The 21,972-nt window shown below is 37.1% G+C and overlaps 1 protein-coding gene and 1 pseudogene across 7 annotated transcripts in view; both read right to left on the bottom strand.

The window, feature by feature from the left end:
• Window positions 1-5,038: 5,038 nt before the first annotated feature.
• On the bottom strand, window positions 5,039-14,943 carry LOC127970472 (sideroflexin-5-like; annotated as a pseudogene).
• Window positions 14,944-17,889: 2,946 nt separating this feature from the next.
• The window catches only part of LOC127970607 (rab11 family-interacting protein 5), a 28,478-nt gene continuing 24,395 nt past the window's right edge, over window positions 17,890-21,972 (bottom strand). For 4 of the 7 annotated variants that reach the window (XM_052573254.1, XM_052573250.1, XM_052573252.1 and 1 more), the window contains 2 exons: window positions 21,165-21,285; window positions 17,890-20,524 (listed from right to left, as the gene is read on the bottom strand). In XM_052573254.1, the coding sequence (XP_052429214.1) occupies window positions 20,267-20,524; window positions 21,165-21,285 (379 nt within the window). In that variant the 3' untranslated portion in view covers window positions 17,890-20,266. The remainder of the gene's footprint in view (window positions 20,525-21,164; window positions 21,286-21,972) is intronic. The other 3 variants (XM_052573251.1, XM_052573253.1, XM_052573256.1) reach the window with 1 other exon arrangement.

Raw genomic sequence — 21,972 nt, 5'->3', positions numbered from 1 at the left:
AACTCCAGTTCCTATTGTCATAGAAATTAAAAACTTGATTTCGAAATAATAAAAAAAGCTGACAAAAAGGGAAGGTATAAGCAGTAATGTTACCCTCATTAATGCGGTCATGTGCATGTTGTGCAACTGTGTATGGCAGTCCTGCACGGTTAATGATTCTACATGCGGCTTCATGTCATATCTCTCCTCACTACTGCCCACTGTGATCTGTTCCCGTGACAACCAGGTAGAAAAACACACAGGTCCACTCCCTCGTTCTAGCGATGGATTTAACGATAAAATACAAGTTTACAGGAATCATTTTACAGTCCTGCCAAAGGAACTCAAACACATCCAAATAAAAGCAGAGATACAATCATCTGTAAACCATAGATCAAACGGATGGAAAAAGAAGAAAGCTGGAATTGCACAAATGTATATATTGTTTCTGTTCATTAACCATACTAATGATGTTTTAAGGCCTTTCTGTGTATTTTTTTGAACAAAGCAAAAGAGAAAAGCAATTGATTTTATCGTATATTTAAGTATGCAAATAAAAAAGAAAACCAATGTCAAAAAAGTGTAAAAAAAAAAAATCCTTGTAGATAAAATTGAGTGAGCCTGATCAATTTTAGTTAATACTGACCTATACAAAACAGTTATAAAATGTTCCTGTAACGACAGTTATGTTCTGATATATATATATATATATATATATATATATATATATATATATATATATATATATATATATATATAAATTAAGATTTACAAATATTTAATAAGATTTGGATGTAGTTATACATTAAAAAATATGTATAATGATACTCACAGTTCTACAGATTTATTAAAGGGGGGGTGAAATGCTCGTTTTCACTCAATATCCTGTTAATCTTGAGTACCTATAGAGTAGTACTGCATCCTTCATAACTCCAAAAAGTCTTTAGTTTTATTATATTCATAAGAGAAAGATAGTCTGTACCGATTTTTTCCGGAAAAACACGAGCGTCTGTAGGCGTGACGTGTGGGCGGAGCTAAAGAATCACGAGAGCCAGTAGGCTTTTGCGCTGATAGCGTTTGGAAGCTGTGACATTACCTGAGGACAAAACCAACCAAAACAAACCATTGCTAACAGTCAGATTCAGCGTATATTTATGATCCAGAGGCTGAAATTTAACAAGAGCAGCAGCAACAACAGCGGCTCTATGTGGTATGTAACGTTACTGAAACTGTATATATATTTGCTTAGCGGTTTTGGAAAATGATCAAGTTCCACTTTGTCGTTTTTTTTTTTTTTTTTTTTTTTTTTTTTTTAAGCTGTACATGTGGAAAGTGCAGTTTGATGACAACATCGCATGTTGTTTACTTGATGTGCTTACACGCCGACAGCTAAATTAACAACAGAGATATTTGAAGCCGTTTCACTCACCGCATGCGGTTCCAACACACGATTGTGACCCTTTTTCGTTGGGACTGCATTATCCTTAAGAAATAAACGATGTGCAAATCCGTCGTCAAACTGGGCCTTGTTTGTAAAACAAGCATCTTCGAAATGCAGGGGAACAAACACAAACACTTACACAACTCCGTTGATGCTCTGTAAAAATAAACTCCATCCACTGGCAGGGCCGCGGGAAGTAATTTTGAACAGGGGGTGCTGTGAATTTTTTTTTTTTTTTTTTTTTTTACAAAAAACCTATGAGCCTATAGGCCTATTTAAAATACAATTTAAAAATATATACATTGAGATTTACTACTTTATTGTCATATACACTTCAGTGCACAGGGTCTGAAACACACAGACATCAGTTCTCAGATATGCGCAATGCGCTATTAATCTGAAGCAGAATCAGAATCAGAAATAATAGTTTAAATAATAGTTTAATAATCGAAAAAAAAACGAAATAATTACTTTCATTACAATTTCAGATAGCCTATACATACATGCCACTCATTTAGATACAACAAATAATATTACAACAAAATATAATATTAATCAAACTTCACAATAACGCTAAAACAATGCAATCGATTTGGGCAGCTGGCTTGAGTCACTGCACGTTTATTTCACACGCAACTCTATTAACTCCAAAATCTTTTTACGCACACCACAAGGAAATAATCTCTGACTATTTAAGCAATTTGTTTATTGAACAGTTCTCCACATCCATTACGCAAAGAACACACGCACAGTATAAAGCTTTCTGTCTCCATCTCCAACCTTTTTACACAAACCACAAGGAATCTCCGACTATTTAACAGGGCTGGGTAAAAAATAGATTTTTCGATTAATCGTTTTTTAAAATGTGGTCGATTCAAAATCGATTCTCAAAGGCCATGAATCGATTTTTTTTCCGTATTTATTTCCGCATACATTGAATGTAAGCTTAGCGTTAAACTAATTACAAATCTTCTCCACTAGATGTCACCCTCTTATGTGCCTTGTGCGATGTTACCAACGAACCTATCATTCATTCATTCAGTTTAAAGCAGTGGTTCCATTTTCTGCAATGTGCGTCAGTTCATGCTCCCGTTCGCGTCTTACAGACTGCATCTTAAAGCCTCTTATACTTTCTGCGTCCTCGAGTCCGCTATGGACCGCTATGCAGGATTGATGTAAACATCGCCATCGGAGAGTGTGTACCGAGTCTGAGCAGACAACCGCGCGGACAGGTGCGCGTGGTCAGTTGTCTTCAAAAGCACAATTGCACATGTTCAGGCAGTGTGAAGAAGCCCATTGCCAATCGAACTAATCGTGCCGGGCTCGGGCTTGTGCGGTAAATGAGCGGCCATGTAATGTTTCGATTAGCGCGAGAAATATGCGAAAATGTATGCTGAGTAGTTGAAACGGAGGCTTGCTTCTGACGATTACGTTTTGGTAGCACCAGCAACTAAAGCAAAGTCTGAGGTTTGGAAAAGTTTTGACCTTGTTTATAATGAGAATAACGAGTGAATAATGACGCACCATCAGTGAGCGCAGGAGCGCGCTGAAGACATCTACAGTGGATTCAGTGATTTTCCTCCACATAAACACTTAAGCCTTACCTAATCTTGGTGAGTAAATGTTTTTCAAATAATAACTAAATATTACTTGAGTCTTAAATGCATAATGTAGACAGAGTAGGCTATATAAGCTAATGTTGGCATTATTATTTTATTATGTCAGCTGCTATGGCGAAGCAAATCCGGCAGAGCCTTTATCTTAATTCATTTCGTTATTGCCAAATACCCATCTTAAATTTATAATTTATCTTAATTAAATTTTTTAAGAAAGACTTGTTTTTATTGGTGCGTTGGCCTATTTATATGCTAAATGAGCCTATACCTTAGGGCTATTTATAGAGTGCGGAGATGTTACTCTGTTACAGAGGACTTATTTTATTTCTTTGTTCAAACTTCAAAGTGGCCTATTACGTTAGTCATGTATAAATTATGTTAAACTATGCATAAATGACTCATTCCTGACAAAAGGCAAAAGATCTGTGTGCTGCGTACATTTGAATAATCTCGGGTTGTAAATGGGTTCGGGCTCTTAAAAAGCTGTCAATCAAAATGTACGTGTCGGCTCGGGACATGTCGGGCTTAACTTTTAAGGCCCGATTACATCTCTAATAGAAAATCGAATCGAAAATCGAAATCGAATCGAGGATCGAAATAGAATCGATTTGAGAGCTTGTGAATCGAAATCGAATCGATCTGGATCTGGAACATCTGAATCGATACCCAGCCCTACTATTTAAACGTTATTTAACAGTTCTCCACAACCATTACACAAAGAACACACGAACGAAATAATACTCTCCATCTCCATCCCCACCACCTTAAAAAAATACTATAGTGTACTACTTACAATTGCTTGGCTAGTCAAAGCTGATCCCACACTTGTTGCCAAAAAAAATAAATGTTACAAGTGCGTTACAAATATTTTAATAGGCCTACATTTTTTTTTATCTCCCTCTCGTCACTAGGGGGTGCTGCAGCACCCCCAGCACCCCCACTTCCCGCGGCCATGTCCACTGGTCCCTTAATGCTGTTTCTCTTTTGGTAATCTGTGCAGGGTTGTCTTGCTCTGGCAACCAAAAACACACTCCTTTTGTGACATTTCGCGACGCTCTCGCTCTGAGCCTCTGATCAGTGAAGTCTGTTGTGCTCTCAGTGCTGTGCTATACGGGAGCGCGCGCTCTTCCGGCAGACGCGCCCTCAGGACCCATATAAGGAAATTCCGCTCCATCTAACGTCACACAGAGCCATACTCGAAAAAAACTTTCCGAAACTTGTGACAAACCGGAAGTAGTATTTTTGGAACAGAAATACTCCTTCAATCATACAACTTAATTTTTGAAACTTTGTCCATGTTTAGCATGGGAATCCAACTCTTTAACAGTGTAAAAAACTCAGTATGCATGAAATAGCATTTCACCACCCCTTTAATGTAATATAAAATTTGTAATATAGATCATAACTTAGAATATATAAGTTATATCCTCTGGTAATTCATTATTGTTTTTTAAATTACAATTTAATTTGAGCATGACTGAACAATAATAATAAAAAACAATAAAAAAAATTTTTTACTATTTAAATTGAGGGTAATTTGGGTTTTGCAAAGGCATTAATAGAAAATAACACAATTACAAATGTTATTATTGTTATAAATGTTACAAATGGATTATTTTTCATTACTACTCAGTTTGAGAATGATTTGGGGTTTGTAAAGCCCTTTTAAGAAAATAACTAAGGCGATTTAGTTATGTGTAAAAATAAATAAATAAATTACAATCGTTTAAAATATCAAAACTGATTGTTTAAACATTGTGTTAAAACAATTACTCTGTAAATATTTATTTATAGTCAGATAATACAGAACTGATTGAATGGGAAGGCTGGTAATTATGTACATTTAAAGTACATCACAGGGAAATTCAAAAGAATACTTGTTTTCACTGCTGTAAATATCCCAAAATCTTCTATTTGCAACTTCCATGTTCAACTGCATGGAAAGAGGATGATTAGCGCTGGTGTGAGTCTGTCTCTGTGTGTGGCTGAGAGAGGATTCACATTCACACACAGCAGGAGCAATCCAGTGAGATGCAATCAAAATTTGTAATGATGCTTTGCATTTTTCAGTTTTTACCGTGAGGGACAGAGACATTAGTTGCTGGGTGTGAAGCATTCAGACTGGTTAAAGACCCTTGTTGAAAGTCAGGATCTTGCACTGTTGCAGCAGCGATCTCTGGCTCGAGGTCTGACACGTGGATCAGAGAGACAGGAAACAGGTTCGGTCGAAATATGACAAATACACACAGACAACCATATACCTGGACAGCATTTATAGCTTCATTAACCTCTAACTATTCTCTTCATTTAATTTAGCTTTAGTGTTAGCACAAATGCCAGGAAAAGATTGTAACATCCAATTTTCTCATATATGATTCCTCTGTTTTGATTACGGAGTGTTTTTATTTTTATACTGACATTCAGATTCAGATCTTTTGGCTACAGCGAGATAACCATTCACAGCAATCATCAAGTCATTAAGATGTTTAAAATGTTTCATCAAATGAGAATTAAAAGTGTGCCACGTCTTTCCAGCCTCGAGCATTTTTCACAGTCAAAACTGACACTTCAGGCATCATAAAAAGCTAAAATGAAGCTGCGAGCACTGGTAAATATCCAAACCAGGGCCAAAACTTGCAATATTTTGCTCAGAAACAGATGGCGATGAGTGTGTGAGTGTGTGAGGCAGAATCTGAAACAGACATCCTGTGGGGTGTGAAAAGGTGGGGGGGGACAAGAGTGGAGTTTTTTGGGAGCGTTCGTCTGGAACCCTCGGAAAAGTGTAAAGAGGGAGCGAGAGAGTGAGAGGAGAGGAGGAGGGGAGGGGTGGGAGAGGAATAGAAGTAGTTGGCAGCACATATGTCTGCAGTTCAGTAACCATATGGATGAACAGCTTAATAAACACCATTTTAAAGCATAACCGTCTTCACAGCAGACAAAGAGAAGGGGACGGAGCGGATGGAGGGAGGTGTGTGCGAGTGCTCACCTGACTGTTTTGGGGGAACAGGCTGATGGCAACAGGCAGCGCTAGGCCGAACATGCAGAGACACACCATGCTGTGAACAGGCAGCCCAAGACGAGGGCGCTTCTGCAGCAGAGGGAGCCTAACATACAAACACCCACAAAAATGCAAACGTTACTGGCAAGGCCGTGAGCATTCCCGCCATTTTTGTTATCAAAGGGACTCGCTGACACTTATGAACTGCTGTGCGTGATTGCTCCCTGACACCTCCCCCTCCCTCCCTGGCCGCAGTGTGTGTGGGGGGTTGTGGGATAGCGTGCTCCGCAGGAGTCCTCCAGAGTAGTCCTGCTTTAATGAAGCGGTGACTGCCTAATGATGACTTCATCAACACATACGCATGATGAGCTTTAATTGGCCACCAGAAACTCTCTCTCTCTCTCTCTGTGTGTATACATGTATGTTTGGGAGAGGAACAGAACAGGGGAAAAGATCAAAGTATGTTAAAGACCTTTTATCGTGTCCATCAACTGTTCTAAATAAATCGACACACTCATCTGTCACTCTCCCGTGAAAAGGTCAAAGCTAAACTCAAGTGACATGTAGTAAACTACAGTTATTAACAGTCTTTAAATTAAATGCATCCTTATCCTATGATATTATGGATGCAAAATATTTATGACCAATAACCAATTAAAAAACAGCTATTAAAATTCTATAAAAAATTTAGAAACTTATAAAATCCATTTACATTTAGCAAACATTTTGTTTGTTAAAGATTGCATTTAAAAGTGTGAAATTAATAGTTTTTATTTTATTATTAATCTTAAGGGGGTGTTACATGGCAAAGGTAGTCTAAATGTAAGTTTTTTGTATTTTTCTTTTCAGTAACACAAAGCATTTATGTATAATGTATTATAAAGGCATCCGTTATGTAATGCATAATACATCATTTCAGAATTCATTGTAATCAATTGTAATCACATAATATTTGTAGATTGCTTGTTACATCTGAAACTGGTTGTTTGGCATGCATTTTAAAGCATTAAAGATGGAACAAGTATTATAATGTAACATAACATTACATTAACAATTATTCATGAATCATACATTAAAAGGCATAATTTATGAATAAAAAAAAAATTGAAATGCACTGTAAAATAAACTTTTCTTTTCATACTACAAAAAATGCATTAAAAAAATCCTGACAGTACAAATCACTAACATATTGGCAATTCCTGCAGCAATCTCTATAACAATAACATCTGAAAGAAGATTTGTAAAATTGAAATCAGCAAATAAGCAAATTTGCTTGGTTTTGACTAAAGCTCATTTAAATTTCCTCTAGATTATTTCATGTGACACTGTTGCATCTTGCAAGACAATCTGAAACCATTTCATTTCATTTTTGCATCATACTTTAAATGCAAAAAATGGCACCTCTGACTGTTTAGCAAAAGCAGCTGTCTTCATTTTCAGACTCACCTAGAGAGACAGGTGAAAGGTTTAAGCACCACACATATATCACACAGACTCCTCTCAGCACTCTAATTAATCAAGGATAGCCCTGGCCCTCAGCCCCACCCTCAAAGCAGTGACCCTCCTGCAGCCCTGTTCTTGCTCCATTGAGAGCCAGTGAGGGTGAGCTGACAGGCAGCACAGCAGAGGACAACTCACCATTTACTGCCACTCTCACACAGACACACACACATAGCTGCACACACCTGCGAATCAAGAGCAGGAAGAATTTGAGGAGGTTGCGACATAGTCTAGGAGTCATAAAACCCATCGAATTCTGGTGAAGAGTCGATCCCACTCTTCAACAGAAATGTGCATTTAGCATTTTGGAATTTGATACAAAAGGAGTTAAAAGATTGCATAGCTGAATTTTTTTCTCTAGTTTTCAGTGTCACATGATCCTTCAGAAATGTCAAATGTTTAATTAAAAGTAATGCTTCATTACTGAATAAAAGTATGAATTTCTTTCAAAGAAAAAATAAATCTTACTGGTCCCTTTAAATTGTGGCACATTTAGTAACATTTAGTCCATGTGATTTGTGCACTTTATTTTAAAAATTCTGTAGTCATATGATTTTTGTTAGGAAAAGGCTGAAATGTAAGTTATGATTCACTGATTGATCTCATAACCAATCATGGTGTGCCACCATTTAATTCTAAGCATATTAAAATTGCTCAAGTTCAGAAAACACTGAACCACTATATAGGCTACCAATGTCATATTTTGAAGTTAACAGCCAAACATCTCCTTGTCTATGAGGAATAAAAATTGAGAATTTGGTACATTTTAAGATTATATTAAACTTGCTGTATGTAGGATTGACACGAGTGTTTGAACTAGGTATTGCAGTCCAAATTCAAAATCTTTAAGAGGGTTTTTTTCACCTAGGCCCTCCTACTCTGTCTTGAAGCAAACGCAAGTTACCAGATTGATGACACCAACAGGAACGAGTGTACTTGACGATGAATGAAATGAAGTAATGCTGTTTTGAAGCCGACAGATGTCGAAATACAATTGGGTAAACTGGCAGTGGCGGGTTTCACAAACCAAAACAGAGACTGACATTCCAGCCCTGAATGCACATTTTAAAAGGAAAATACCTGACTGTTGCATTATTTTTCAGATAAACAGGTATGTTAACTTAAAACACCTTTAATGATACATAAAAAGCTGTGATCAAACTGTGAAATACAAATACACCAGGACATATAGTGCACAAAAGAAGAACTCCTCTGACCTCTCCAGCACGGCCATTATTAAATACGGCAGCAGGAGAACAGGCATGGGCAGCACGACATGAGTCAAGGATGTCTCTATCAGCTGCCAGTAACCTTCCACCTCATACGTGCAAAAGGATCCATAATCACATGCCTGGAAACCAGCTTTGAGGTGCCCACCACATCGCCTTTATCATCCAATGTTAATGTGCAACCAGATTATCAACTGAAATTAGAAGAAAGCCTATTAAAAGTTAGTAGTATGATGTGTCATGTAAGCTGAATAACTGAGGAAGACATAGAAAATTCCATTTCAAATAAAAATATGCATATAAGTCTTATTTTACTGCACATTACTCACATTTATAAAACCATCCAGGCGAGTTTAATATTCAATGTTCAATATTTTACAAAAGTATCTTTATAGTAATAATAGGACTTGTAACACTAGGCTATATGCATTTGCAGGCAGATTATAATCATTCACACACACACACACAAATTTTTTGAACATAAAAATCTTGACATGCAAACAGATTTTATCATTCAACATTGTACTTCTATATCACATTACACATTTTATAGACCATTTGCTAGATGGTGGGTGACACATCTTACTGCAATCTCCCATACATATAATCTCCCAATAAAAATACCACAGAACAAAACGAACAGAATACAATAGTAATAACCTGTCAGAGAGGCACCTGTGGATATTAAAATAAAAGCAATCAGAACTGGAAAACATTCTTGATCTGGAATGTCGGTGCTAAGAGGGGTTAACTGGATATAAAATAAATAGTTTATATGGTCAAGTCAAAGTGCACACGTGAATTACAAGAGGAAAAATTATTAGAATAATGATTTACTTCCTGGCATTATCATCTGAGGCATGTGGTGAGATTGGTGTGGGTGTGTGTGAGAGAGAGAGAAATAAAGAGAGCCTGAAGCATTTTTAATTTACAGGCCTTGTGTTGTGAGTTATCAGTGTTCAGTGCTGCAGTGTTGTGGGGCTGAGTTAATTGGCTGAGTAAATAGCTATTCACCTCTGAGGGGTTCAGACCCAGGCCAATTAAACACACACACACACACACACATATGCGCGCGTGCCGAATCAAAAATGGAGAACAAAGAAACATAAACAAATGCATATTAAATTTCATATGAAGGAGGTCCTGCTTTAGGTCACCCATAGAGACAAAAACCACTGTGAACATCCCCGCTAAATTCGAGATTTCATTTTGAGGTTAACAACAGCAAAAAAAAAAAAAAAGATTAATTTGCATTTTACTTAAAATAATGCAAAAGGCAAATTTCAAACACTTTGTTTTCAGTATTTTCCATTAGCTGCATTTAATTGCCTTTTATAACTAAACACAAAAAAAAAAAAAAAAACAACAACGACATGGCGGCCTGGAGACAGGGAACTCAGTGCTAAAACAGAGAGCACTTTAGGCCTAATTAACCAATTAGAGAGCGGCAGCCGAGAGCTAACAAGGTCCCGTCACCCCTGCCCAGAGAGGTGAGGGGGGAACCTGCTGATTTAATTAAAGGGGTGGGGTGGGGACGAAAACAATTTAATTACAACCAAGCATCCCCAAGGCATTGTGGGACAGTCTCCCTCAGCCCCTCTGGACCTGTTTGAGCCTCAGAACACTAATGGAACACTGAGATAACATTTCAGCAGCAGCCCCCTCTGACAACAGGATCAGTCAAAACACAACGCGCTAATACACAACAATAAACAAACGCTTGGGGTTTAATGAAAGTCTGAATAAATGCTCATTTAGAAACTGAGTGTCATTACAAATGCAAAGACGTCAGCTTTCAGACAGCAAAAGAGCTGACTGAAAACTGTAGGCATTAATTAATATAGTGCATTACTCAATCGTTTTATGCTTTAACAATCAGCAGTTTAGCAAGACTGCATGACAGGAGCCTTGATTTTTTTTCATGAACACGACAGGGCAGATTATAAGCGGTGCATGTCAGAAAATCATCACATACATAAACATGCTCTCACACACATGCACATACCAACAGCAGGGAATGAGATGAACCTATGGACCAGGAGTCTTGTAGCTGGACTGTAATTCTCAGCTCTTTTAATGAGAAGATTCAGCCCCACCTGTGCACACATTCAATTTACATTTAATTTATTTAAAAATAAAGTAAAAAATAAATAAATGTAATAAAAACTAACGAAAAAACCCACATAATTATAAATTTGTACACACACACACACATATATACATATATACATATATATACAGTTCAAAAGTTTGAGGTCAATAATATTTTTATTTTAAAAATATTAATATCTTTATTCAGAAAGCACACATGAAATTACAAATATTACAAAAGTTTATAATGCTACAAAATATTTATATTTCAAATAAATGCTGTTCTTTCAGACTATTTTCCACACAACTGTTAAGCAGCACAAATGTTTTCAACACAGATAACAAAAAAGGTTTCTCCAGTAGAAAAACATTAGAATAATTTCTGAATGACAGATTAAAGCTAAAAACACACACACACACTGCTTCATTGTTTCATTTTCACATAATTCATAATAAAGACTGGAGTTATTGCAACCAGAAATTCAGCTATATAAATTATACATTTTGAAATATATATATATATATATATATATATATATATATATATATATATATATATATATATATATATATATATATATATATATTAAATTTTAATATTTCAAGCTATTACTGTTTTACTGCATTTTTCATCAAATAAATGTGGCATTGGTGAGCATAAAAACTTCTGAACAGTAATGGGTGCATATATATGTTTTATTATAATACTTCATTTTTTTTTTTTTTATTTCTTCTCATCATTTTTTTTTATTCTTTCATTAATAAGACAATGTAGCCCAGACAGGAAAACAGGTGAAGAGAGGGGGGAAACTTGAACTGTGTGCCCTTGAGCGCAGCAGCTTTACACGTGTAGAGCAACCACATTACCCGCTGTGCCACAGCTATGGCTTTATATTACACCTACCTGTCCTTCATTTAGAGAGTGACATCTCACATAATCATAGAGCATGACAGTTTCATGTTTGTGAGATCTGTCTTTAAATTCACCTCAAATGAGAACCCATTGCATACCTAATGAAACAATTAAATATTAGATTGATATAACAAATATAACCCATGAAGTCAAAAATGTTATGGAGACAATACACATTTGTTTTCATAGTGACCTTAAAAGCACGTAACTCCCAGTGGTCTTCATGACAGGTCGTGACAGGCCATGATAAGTTGTTTCTCATCTTGCCTTGTGAGTCTGTGGTCATCTCTTTGAGCTCCAGTTAACAAACATCTGAGAATCAAACCCATTCACATCCCTTTCCTTCCCAGCAGGGGTCTTCAGAGGGATTGTAGTTTTAATTAGTCCCCCCCACCCCACCCCACCTCCCATATTTCTCACAGGCATGGGGCCATTTGTAGTTGTCGTCACCATGGTTCTGCTTGTCATGCCCCTGGGCATCAAACTGCCACCCAGCAGGGCAGCTAATTGGCTCTAGAGGACACTGGGGGCGTGACTAGAAGGATATGCAATTCAGCAATGTGAAATACAGCAAAGGGCCCTGTGTTACTATGTGATGCTATCAGCCTCCATCAGTTCGCTTATTAAAATTTAAGTCATGTAATACTAGAAAGGTCATGAATAATATCTTTTTTCCGGTTAACATGAAATGGCAATTAAAAATGTAAGGATTAAAAGAGAATTCGTTCTACACATCAAATTACATAATACAGTTTTGTGCATGCATGTGAACTGCCCTGCTGACTGCACTGAAGTAACCCTGGAAAAACGTTGACATTGGCGTGGGCTGAAAACATAAAATAGCATAAATGAATAAAATTAGTTGAATGAATGTCGCATGAATTAAACGAATCCACTTGATGCTGATGCTGATATCATATGACTGTGGAGTAGTTCTTTTAATTGTTTTATTCTGATGATTGTATTCATAAAATAGTTAATCAGTAAAGATAATCATGGTAAACAAAATGTGTAAAAATGCCTTCATAAACTTCATGATATGCCTTCATAAACTGGTCAAAATTATATTACCTTTCTATCGCACCTTAAAGCTGAAGTAGGTAACTTTTGTAAAAATGTATTTGTGAAACCTGTCATTATGTCCTGACAGTAGAATATGAGATAGATAATCCGTGAAATCAAGCACCTCTGGCTCCTCCCAGTGATCCTATTGCAATTTGCAGAAATTCATCCGCTCCCGGTAAGAAACAACCAATCAGAGCTGCGGTCCGTAACTTTTTTTGTGTTCAAGATTTACAAAATGTATATAACAAGTGAGTACACCATGAATCCATTTTCCAAACCGTGTTTTAAGCCGGTCCTGAATCATTAGGGTACATCTAAATAAAATGTGTTTATATTCGGACTATTTTAGATTGCTTCGGGGGTACCACAGCAGAGTAACCCAGTACCGTTGTGATTTTTCATTGACATAAAGCTCCGGCTACAATGTTCTTCCGCAAGACCCAAGCAGTTCTGTTTATTAACCGCTAGAGCGTCAAATGTTACCGACTGCAGCTTTAAGATGCATTACGGTTGCAGTAGTTGACACAGGCATTGTGGCTCTGGTTCAGCCCCTGTGAGAAAAGACAGTCAGACAGTGAGTTCATAGTAAACAGAGCTTAGATTGACTTTTCATCTGGAAAGATCATACCTGCCAGAAGATGGTAGAAGCAAATGTCTGATTGGGTAAAAAGAGGCCCACAACCTATAATGAAGTTGTCATTTACAAGAAGTGATTTATGTTTTACATTTGGTGGGCTAGACAAGAAGGAAAAGTTCAGTATCTTTTCAAAATGACATACCACCGGAGTACCAAAGGGCATAAAACCTGAAAGGAAAAGGAAAAACATGTGCCAAGATGATTTCAGGAGAAAATGAACCCTTGATGCAATAATGGAATCACACTAAGACTGTAATTATGACATTCGAATAGGCTGGATCAGGCCACAGAAGTACATTTCATGTCATGTTTATATTAATGACCAGGATTGGGCACTCTCATATGACATTATTACTGACCTTTAACACATTTATAAAATCTTCATTACTCATAAAAGATGGCAGCCATCATTATTGTCAGGTAGGTCTTTCTCTATCTGCTCTCTCTTTAAATAGTGGTGTTAACAGAAGACTAAAATACTCCTATTTCTGAGTGGCCCAACAACACTTCCAGACAGCAGGAGGGAGAGGGTTTAATCAGAGCCCATGCTGAGTGTGACCTTTGCCAACAGATCGGTCCAGAGAGACCCCCTACCACCTAACTCCAGTCTCCAGAGCTGGTAACAAGCAGAAGACTGCCTACCACCCATGACACAGACACACACTCACACCCTTACCTGACATGCGAAAGGGCATGGGGATCTTCTCTCCTGTGTCTGGATGGATGATGGCCTGAGGACATAATGAATCCACAGACAGCAGACAGGATGAAGAGGAGGAAGCGAGAGAGAAGAAGAGGTGAGAGCGAGCTGATGGGAGAATTACCATTCTGAGGTTAGCCGTAATTCTCCTCTCATTACACCACTATACAGAAGTACAGCTTGTGTGTGCGTGTCACACCGTGCACAAAGACGTTGAGTGATTTGAGCAGGTTCTTTCATCATAGCAACCTGTAAAGGGCTTTCAACGCTGTTCACACTCACCTGTTTAATCTTCTGCACCTCCCAAAGCTATTGCGAAAAACAGAAACATGCAAAAGAGGGAAATGTTTACAAGTATTACATCCTCACCTTGATTTTGTTGTGTAACTGAAGTTTACCAAGAAAACTGGAGTTCTTTACGCAACACGTATGATTTTGAAATTTGATTGGCTGATGTTTGTTCCTCTTCTCACATACCCATATTAACCACATTAACTTTAATACACTTTTTAAATAAAGGTTCTTTATTGACATCTGTGGTTCCATGGAGAGTCTTTAACATCAATGGAATGATGATTTTTTATAAACTGTTCACTGAAGGGTGCTTTGGTGAACCAAAAATGGTTCCCCTGTATGGGATAACTGCAAAAATGTGTAGCAAACATGACACAATGGGGGTTTCCAAATTACCTTTTAATTAGGCCCCAAACGTACCTGCACATTAGTCACACTTAGAGGCAGTGTTCCATTTTTGAACTGATCCATGAGTTTCATACATTAATAAAAACATATATATATATATATATATATATATATATATATATATATATATATATATATATATATATATATATATACATACACACACACACACACACACACACACACACACACACACACATATATATACACGTTTTTATTTATATATATATATATATATATATATATATATATATATATATATATATATATATATATATATATATATATATATATATAAAAAACAGGGAAAACAGCATTCACATACAATCAAAATATTTAAGGTTTATGTTTCGGAAGACTCTCACTGTGTCTTAGTCTGCCATAAGATGAACCCTGAAAGTAACAGCGAATCTTTCAGAATAATAATAATCTAATATCATGTAGGAAATTAAACAACACTCTCACAGCAATTCATAATATTGTAATAAATAAATATGTTTATAAGTTTATAAGTTAAACATCTAGTCTAGCGTACCCGGTTGGTTGAGAAGGTTCATTGTTTTAGTTTAAAAATGCAATAGAAGTAGATACAGATTAAGTGGGACAAGAGGTGAAGTGAGAAATTGTATTTTGCATTTAATGTCTTCTTTTTTACTCTATACAATGGAGATCTTGTTTAAAATGGCATCGTGTGGTTAAGTCATTTGGCATCACAATCACATTTAAAAATGAGAATGAAAAAAAATATATTTGTCTTAGTTGATCAGGCATGTTTGTTGGTTAATTATATACTTGTTGCTTTATTAATTTATTTGTGCATGTGCAAATGATGATTTCCATACAAAGAATATGCAAAGAATTCAAAAAATAGGCTTCTAAGTTACTTCTTGTCTTGAAGGTCAGGTCTGTACAGAAAAATAATCATATGTTCACAATTTTCTTAAACCATTCGCCAAATTATTTCTGAGATAGCAGAAACTTTCCCCAGACGCGAGAGTCAGCTGCTGATGCAGACTCTGACTCCAGGGCCAAACCAGTTGTTTTCGCGCGCCAGGTGTGTCCACCTCATTATGCGCGCGCAACTGTCTGCTGGCTGATCTGTGGACCTAAAAAGTTCTTCCAACGCAATTAAAATGTTCAAATGTGTGTGTGCAGGGAGGAATGCGAGATTATTAAGCAGCACGCAACATATTCTCTGTTCATCACGTCTAACAGACGGTCCTTTACACGCATTAAGGACGGTACCGCTGGAGCAATAACAGCAGATGTGAATCATCTGTATTAAAAAATAATTAAATGGATGAATAAATAAATTACATCTTCTTTTAAGGTTAAAGTTATTGAGTCACTAATGCATACAAAATGGGTTAAATTGCTTTTTTGTCGCAGTGAATGTTCCCACATGTTTTAATGGAGAACTGTGGTATTAATGAGCTAGCTTTGGCACAAAAGAGTTTTTAACGACGTTTTATCTTGATTCTGAAGCTCGGAAATTATTAATGGAGGGCGTGCTAACGGAACCCCTAAAAAATATCAAAGATGTTCTTAAAAGTTGTCTATGGAGGCCTATTTTTCAAATAGACTACAAATAGGCCTAACTATATGTTTCAACAAACCCACAAAAGCTATATTAGATTGAAAGTAATGTAAGGAGGTAACGTCAACTGGTTACAATCCACAGGAAACTATTTATCAACATGTTTTGATAAAATATAGGCCTAACCCGATCTCATGAACGTGTGCGTTAATGGCACGATTTTCTATTTCTATTTGGCTTATTTAAAAGCAAAAATGGCCTTCGAGGTTTAAGATACGTGGTAGTGGTAGGTTTAGGGGTGTGGGGTATAGGTGCATGGGCTACGCCAAAATGCATATTATATCCAAACACGCCAACTAAGTGCGTAATGCAATTTATTTGTTTATTTATTGTCATCTGAGGGTTCATTTAAAATGCTGGCCCACTGTTTTAGGCTATACTATTGTATTTCTGCCAATAATCAAATAAAATGCAACATTAATACTCATTACATTTTCCAAAGCAGATTTTTCACCAACAGAGGTCACTGTTAATGCGACTTAAACAAGGAGTGAGGGCGGAAGAAGCAAACACTGCAGAGAATTTGTTTTAGTGAGAAAATTAAAATGGATCTCTTTTGAGCACCAAAAAAGCGATTCCTCTCAAACAATTCAAATGAAATATTCTGTCTCGAAACCCGTCTGCAGTAAGCCTAGAGAAATCAACCAGATGTTAGAGCACAAGTGTCACATTGGTATGGACTCCGGCTGTTGTTTACCTGATCGAACCGAGACTCTCCGAGTCTAAACGGAGGACACTCAGTCGATGCAGGCATGGCAGGTGTTACCAGATACACAGTGCAGTCAGCAAGTCTGTTTTACCGAAACCTCAAAGTTTACGCAGAGACAGAGTTCCCTCAGAGGTGTCAAAACATCCGTATCGATGCATTTTGCGTAATGTCGTTTTCTAACAGGACAAATTATATGTATAATGAATTAACTTTAAAGAGTAGCTTAAAAATTGCCATTACCGTCAGTGAATTCAATCAGGTAATTTCAGCCTCCTTAACTATCATGTGGTTCAGTTTAGTCAATATCATTGTCTTGTTGTTACCGCACATGATGTTATTTGATTCATACCAAACTGTCTCTGTTCATACCCTGTATTTTCCCAAGATAGACATTCTTCAAATAGCTTGTCTACATACTGTACAATATTAATTTTGTTGTACATTATGTTCTCCTATTAGTGTGGTCTAAAAATATAAGAAAGACATAATTCAGTGTGCGCTAATGTAAATCTTTTAACACATTTGACTAATAGTGTGACTCATAGTTAAATTACATCTATTTATTACGGAGACAAAATGTCATAGTTTGAAGCAAGATCATGTAGAACTAAAACAAATCTATTTAATGCTCAATATACTAGTGTTGAAATAGTGGTTTCATTTTGAGACGTGTGAGAGCTTTGTCTTCACATCAAATAAGGACAGTCAGAGATGCATCCCAAAGTGAAAAGTTTATTCATCAACAGAGACCTTTTCTGAGCAGAGATGCTCAAGAGCACACCAATAGTCAACTGAACATCTCTCAGATGAGGCATTTGATAAAAAGAATACATCACATCCTCCAGTGGACACTCATGTTACTACATCCTGAACACCCGATCAAACAGCACCTCAGGGAAGCACTTCAGATATTTTGCACCTAAAACAAATGTTCGGTGCTTAAATGCTACTTGATACATGAGGTTAATCTACGCCATTCTTATTTTGATTGTGACAGGAATCCACTGAAATTTACACCAAAGGAAGAAGAGTTGAAGATTAAGAATGAGGATTGGGGCATCCAGCCGCTTACCGATGCATTGCTACAACTCTTTGCAATTCCTTAAAAATATCTAGGTTTTAAATGACCTTGAAAAAAAAAGAAAAAAAAAAGAAGACATTCCAGACTTTTAAAAAATAAAATGAAATGTCATATAGTAAACAAGTTTTTATTCGCAAGTTCCAGAGTTTACTACATAAAATGTAGCTTTGATTATCATCTTCACCATTAAAAGCATACAAATCTTCTTCTACGCACACATCTCATGACATTTCATGATAACATTCAGCCAAGGGCACTTGAACACACCTTCTTACTAGGCTGCAGGCTGTGTGTGTTTTTGAATATTTATATAAACTGCAGTTCAACACAGTGGCAACCCAAGCACATATTTCATATTACATTCCATCTGTTTAGACCTAAAAAGTATGAATCTCTTAATTTCTGCAAAAGCCTGGTCTTCACATCTATTGCTTTCTGTTACTACTGACCTCAATAATCACAATGTACACCCAACAGCATTTAAAGGAAATGGAAAAATAAATGAACGGATTGTACAGAACCTTCAGACCTGGCCACAAAGCAAAAAAACAAAACAATAAAAGCATAAATAGATATTTGCATGATTCAAATGTAAAATTTTTGAAAAATTGTAAACTTTTACATTAAACCTTAAATGAACATTCATTAATCCACCTTAAGTGCTTCTACTCAAAAATAAGTTATTGATAGATCTTAGCTTTAGGTACTAGCACTGAAACACCATGAATATCCCATGTTTAGAGAACAATTCGTTTGTGCAGTGAACGTGTGCATTTGACTACGTGCACTTCCTAAGCTGTTGAGAAAGAACGGTTGTAAATGCCTCGGGATGAGGTTTAAAAGTGCTGCGGTCTATGCCTCTATCACACATCTACATATAGTGCTACATTGTACACATACAGTGGCAACACTGATAGTGGCGACATCATAGAAACACCAGAATTACATTACAGTAATATTAACAGAGCCGTTGCGGTATTGAGAATACTTTCACGTTAATTTAGAGCAAATCATTTCCGGCATTTGCTATTTTCATGGCTTTCGTTCTTTCTTCAGAACCATTTGTTCATCTCGATACCTAACAGCCTTGGGAAAGTTTAACTTGAAACACTCCGCCATTAGTTTTGTAATATAATGTTCAATCTAATTAAATGTGATGAGCTCAGCGAGAACAGAATGGAGAAAATACTGTATGATAAGGCAGCATTTGGCATATTGTCAGAGTGGCATATATGCAATGAATACAGTATATATCCCATTCATTACACCTGAAAGCACTGGCAGCGATGTACGTGCATTGGCTCAAGCAAAGGAAGGGAGAGGAAGGACACTGATCTGCGAACCGAAGCGAGAAGGTCAGTTGGTGTGATCCTCTACCCTTAAGCTCTTAAATAAAGTGCGGAAGACGTGTAGGAAGGCAGAAGCAGATTCGAAACTGGCTGATTCTGCTCTCTTTCCTGCTTTCTACCTCTCATGCTCCCTCTTGCACACTTTCAAGTGATCTCAAACCCGCTCTTTTGTTCTCGGTTCAAGCAGTTGAGCATTACATGTCAGATAAACATGACAGAAGAAACAAAGGATAAATCGATGTTTTTCTTCGTGCATTAAAAACCATTCACACTAACACTAGAAGACTGGCATGTCACATACATGCCTTCCTTTCAATTGACCGGTGGGTTTGGTACATAGCTGGTCTGGCATGTGTCTTAGTGACATGTCTAGTGAGTGAACATCAGCTGACACATGTCAAAATGGATCGTACCAGCTTTGAAGTATAGCAGCAGAGTGCCGACCTCTAACCATCAAATGCAAACCTGCAGTGCATATGGACCCCAGCAAAGGGCCAGGTATTTTTGGACACATTTAAGAACACAAACTGTACACCCTATCGTTCATGCCCATCACCCTAGCGCCAGATAGCTCTCTACATCTATATGATTGCTGTAGCAGTGCAGGGTTGTGACGTCCACCCAAGATTTGTGCAGGGATAGTGGAGGCGTTTGTTTTATCATTTCATCTTAGAGCCGACCTGCAGCAGCGTGGGGGTCTGCTCCATGATGCGTACAAGAAGCGTGTCAATGTAATCCTCTAGATCTTTGATCGTAACCTTCATCTTCTTTAGCTCTGTCTCGCGCTTCTCCAGCAGCGCGCCTCGCCTCTCGTACTCCTCCCGCTCCTGCCTGAGCTGAGTATCCCGCTGGATCAGCAAATTCACCAGCTCACTGTGGTTCAGGTGATAGTACGTGCCTCCTCCCTCCACTAGCTGCTTAAACAAGAAAAACAGAAAAAGACTTACTTGACAAAAATATTCTGGGGTAAAAAAAACAAAAAACATCTGGATTATGTTTGATTTGTGATTATGTTCAGGAAATAATTCATATAAGCAGTTAGTAGTAACTGATTCAGTAGATGCTGATCTAATTTGATTTATACTTAAACTATAAAAAAAATAAAATATCATATGTCTGTGCATAATATGGTCTCTACAAACATAACAATCAGCACAAATGTTTTCAACCAAAATAAGAAATGCACCAAATCATCATATTAGAATGATTTCTGAAGGATCATGTGACACTGAAGATGTTGATGGTGAAAACTCAGCAATTCGTTAAATGTATTCAATTACATTTAAAACTGTAATACAACAGAAAACAGTTATTATAAATTGTAATAATACTTCATATTATTACTCATTTTGAATAAGAGATTTTTTCATATACACACACATATATATATAGAAAAAGTAGTTTTTTAGCACTGTAATTAGAAGCCAATAAGCAGATCAAGTGAAAGCTGACCAAATGATTTTAGCTTCATCAGTGTAAATAAATTAAATGCCATCTGTTTACTCAAATAGCACTTTTATTATCTACAAAGCAGACTGCATTATACTCATGCAGTACCTTCTTGTCAGCATCCTGGCCTGTTCGTCCTGAGTGGATGGTGGATTTAAGCTTCTCTAGGACTGAGCGACCCTCTGACCTTTTCTCATCAGGAGGTGTCAATGGCTTCACTGGGTGTGGACTAAAAGACATAATTACACCACAAGATTAGATGGGAAAGAGTGCTATAAACAATGGTGACAGCTTCATATAATGAGTCAATGAATTCATTCACAACAGCACACCACTTAAGACGTTTTCATGAAAAGTTCTTTGTTTTGAGAGAAAGGAGATCTCAAGAACGCAATTACTGCTATCTTCGGTTACCATCTTATGACCCGTTAGACCCGATGCATTAAGGAAGACCAAGATGCAAGAAGCCAAGCACCCGAAATCATAGAAACTTAAATTTACTTAGGCAAGCTTCCTGTGGACTCAACAACACACACTCACAGCTCACTAGGTTAACACCTGCTAATTGAAGTGAGGCTCCCCCATCTCTACTGTAGGATCCACAAGAGAGTGTGAGCCTATGTGTGACTGTCCATGGAGAAATCAGGAGACATGCTGCTACCACAAACAAATTAACACAAGAGCGAAGATGTGGATGAAGGGGAAGAATCACCCTGCAACCCGAGAAAGTGAACCACATTGATTGGTGCATAATAATAAGACATCCCAAAAGACACCTTGCCCAACCCCATAACACCATTTTCACAAGAAACATACCTCACACCACATAGTTGCAAAAATAAGAAATATGTAGTTATTGATACGGGCAAGATATCAATGGTAGATGCATGCAGAACCTCACTTTGAGTTGCTGTAG

Source organism: Carassius gibelio, chromosome B13 (genome assembly GCF_023724105.1).
Source record: "Carassius gibelio isolate Cgi1373 ecotype wild population from Czech Republic chromosome B13, carGib1.2-hapl.c, whole genome shotgun sequence".
Lineage (NCBI taxonomy): Eukaryota > Metazoa > Chordata > Actinopteri > Cypriniformes > Cyprinidae > Carassius > Carassius gibelio.
This window is presented reverse-complemented; position numbering and strand designations above follow the sequence as displayed.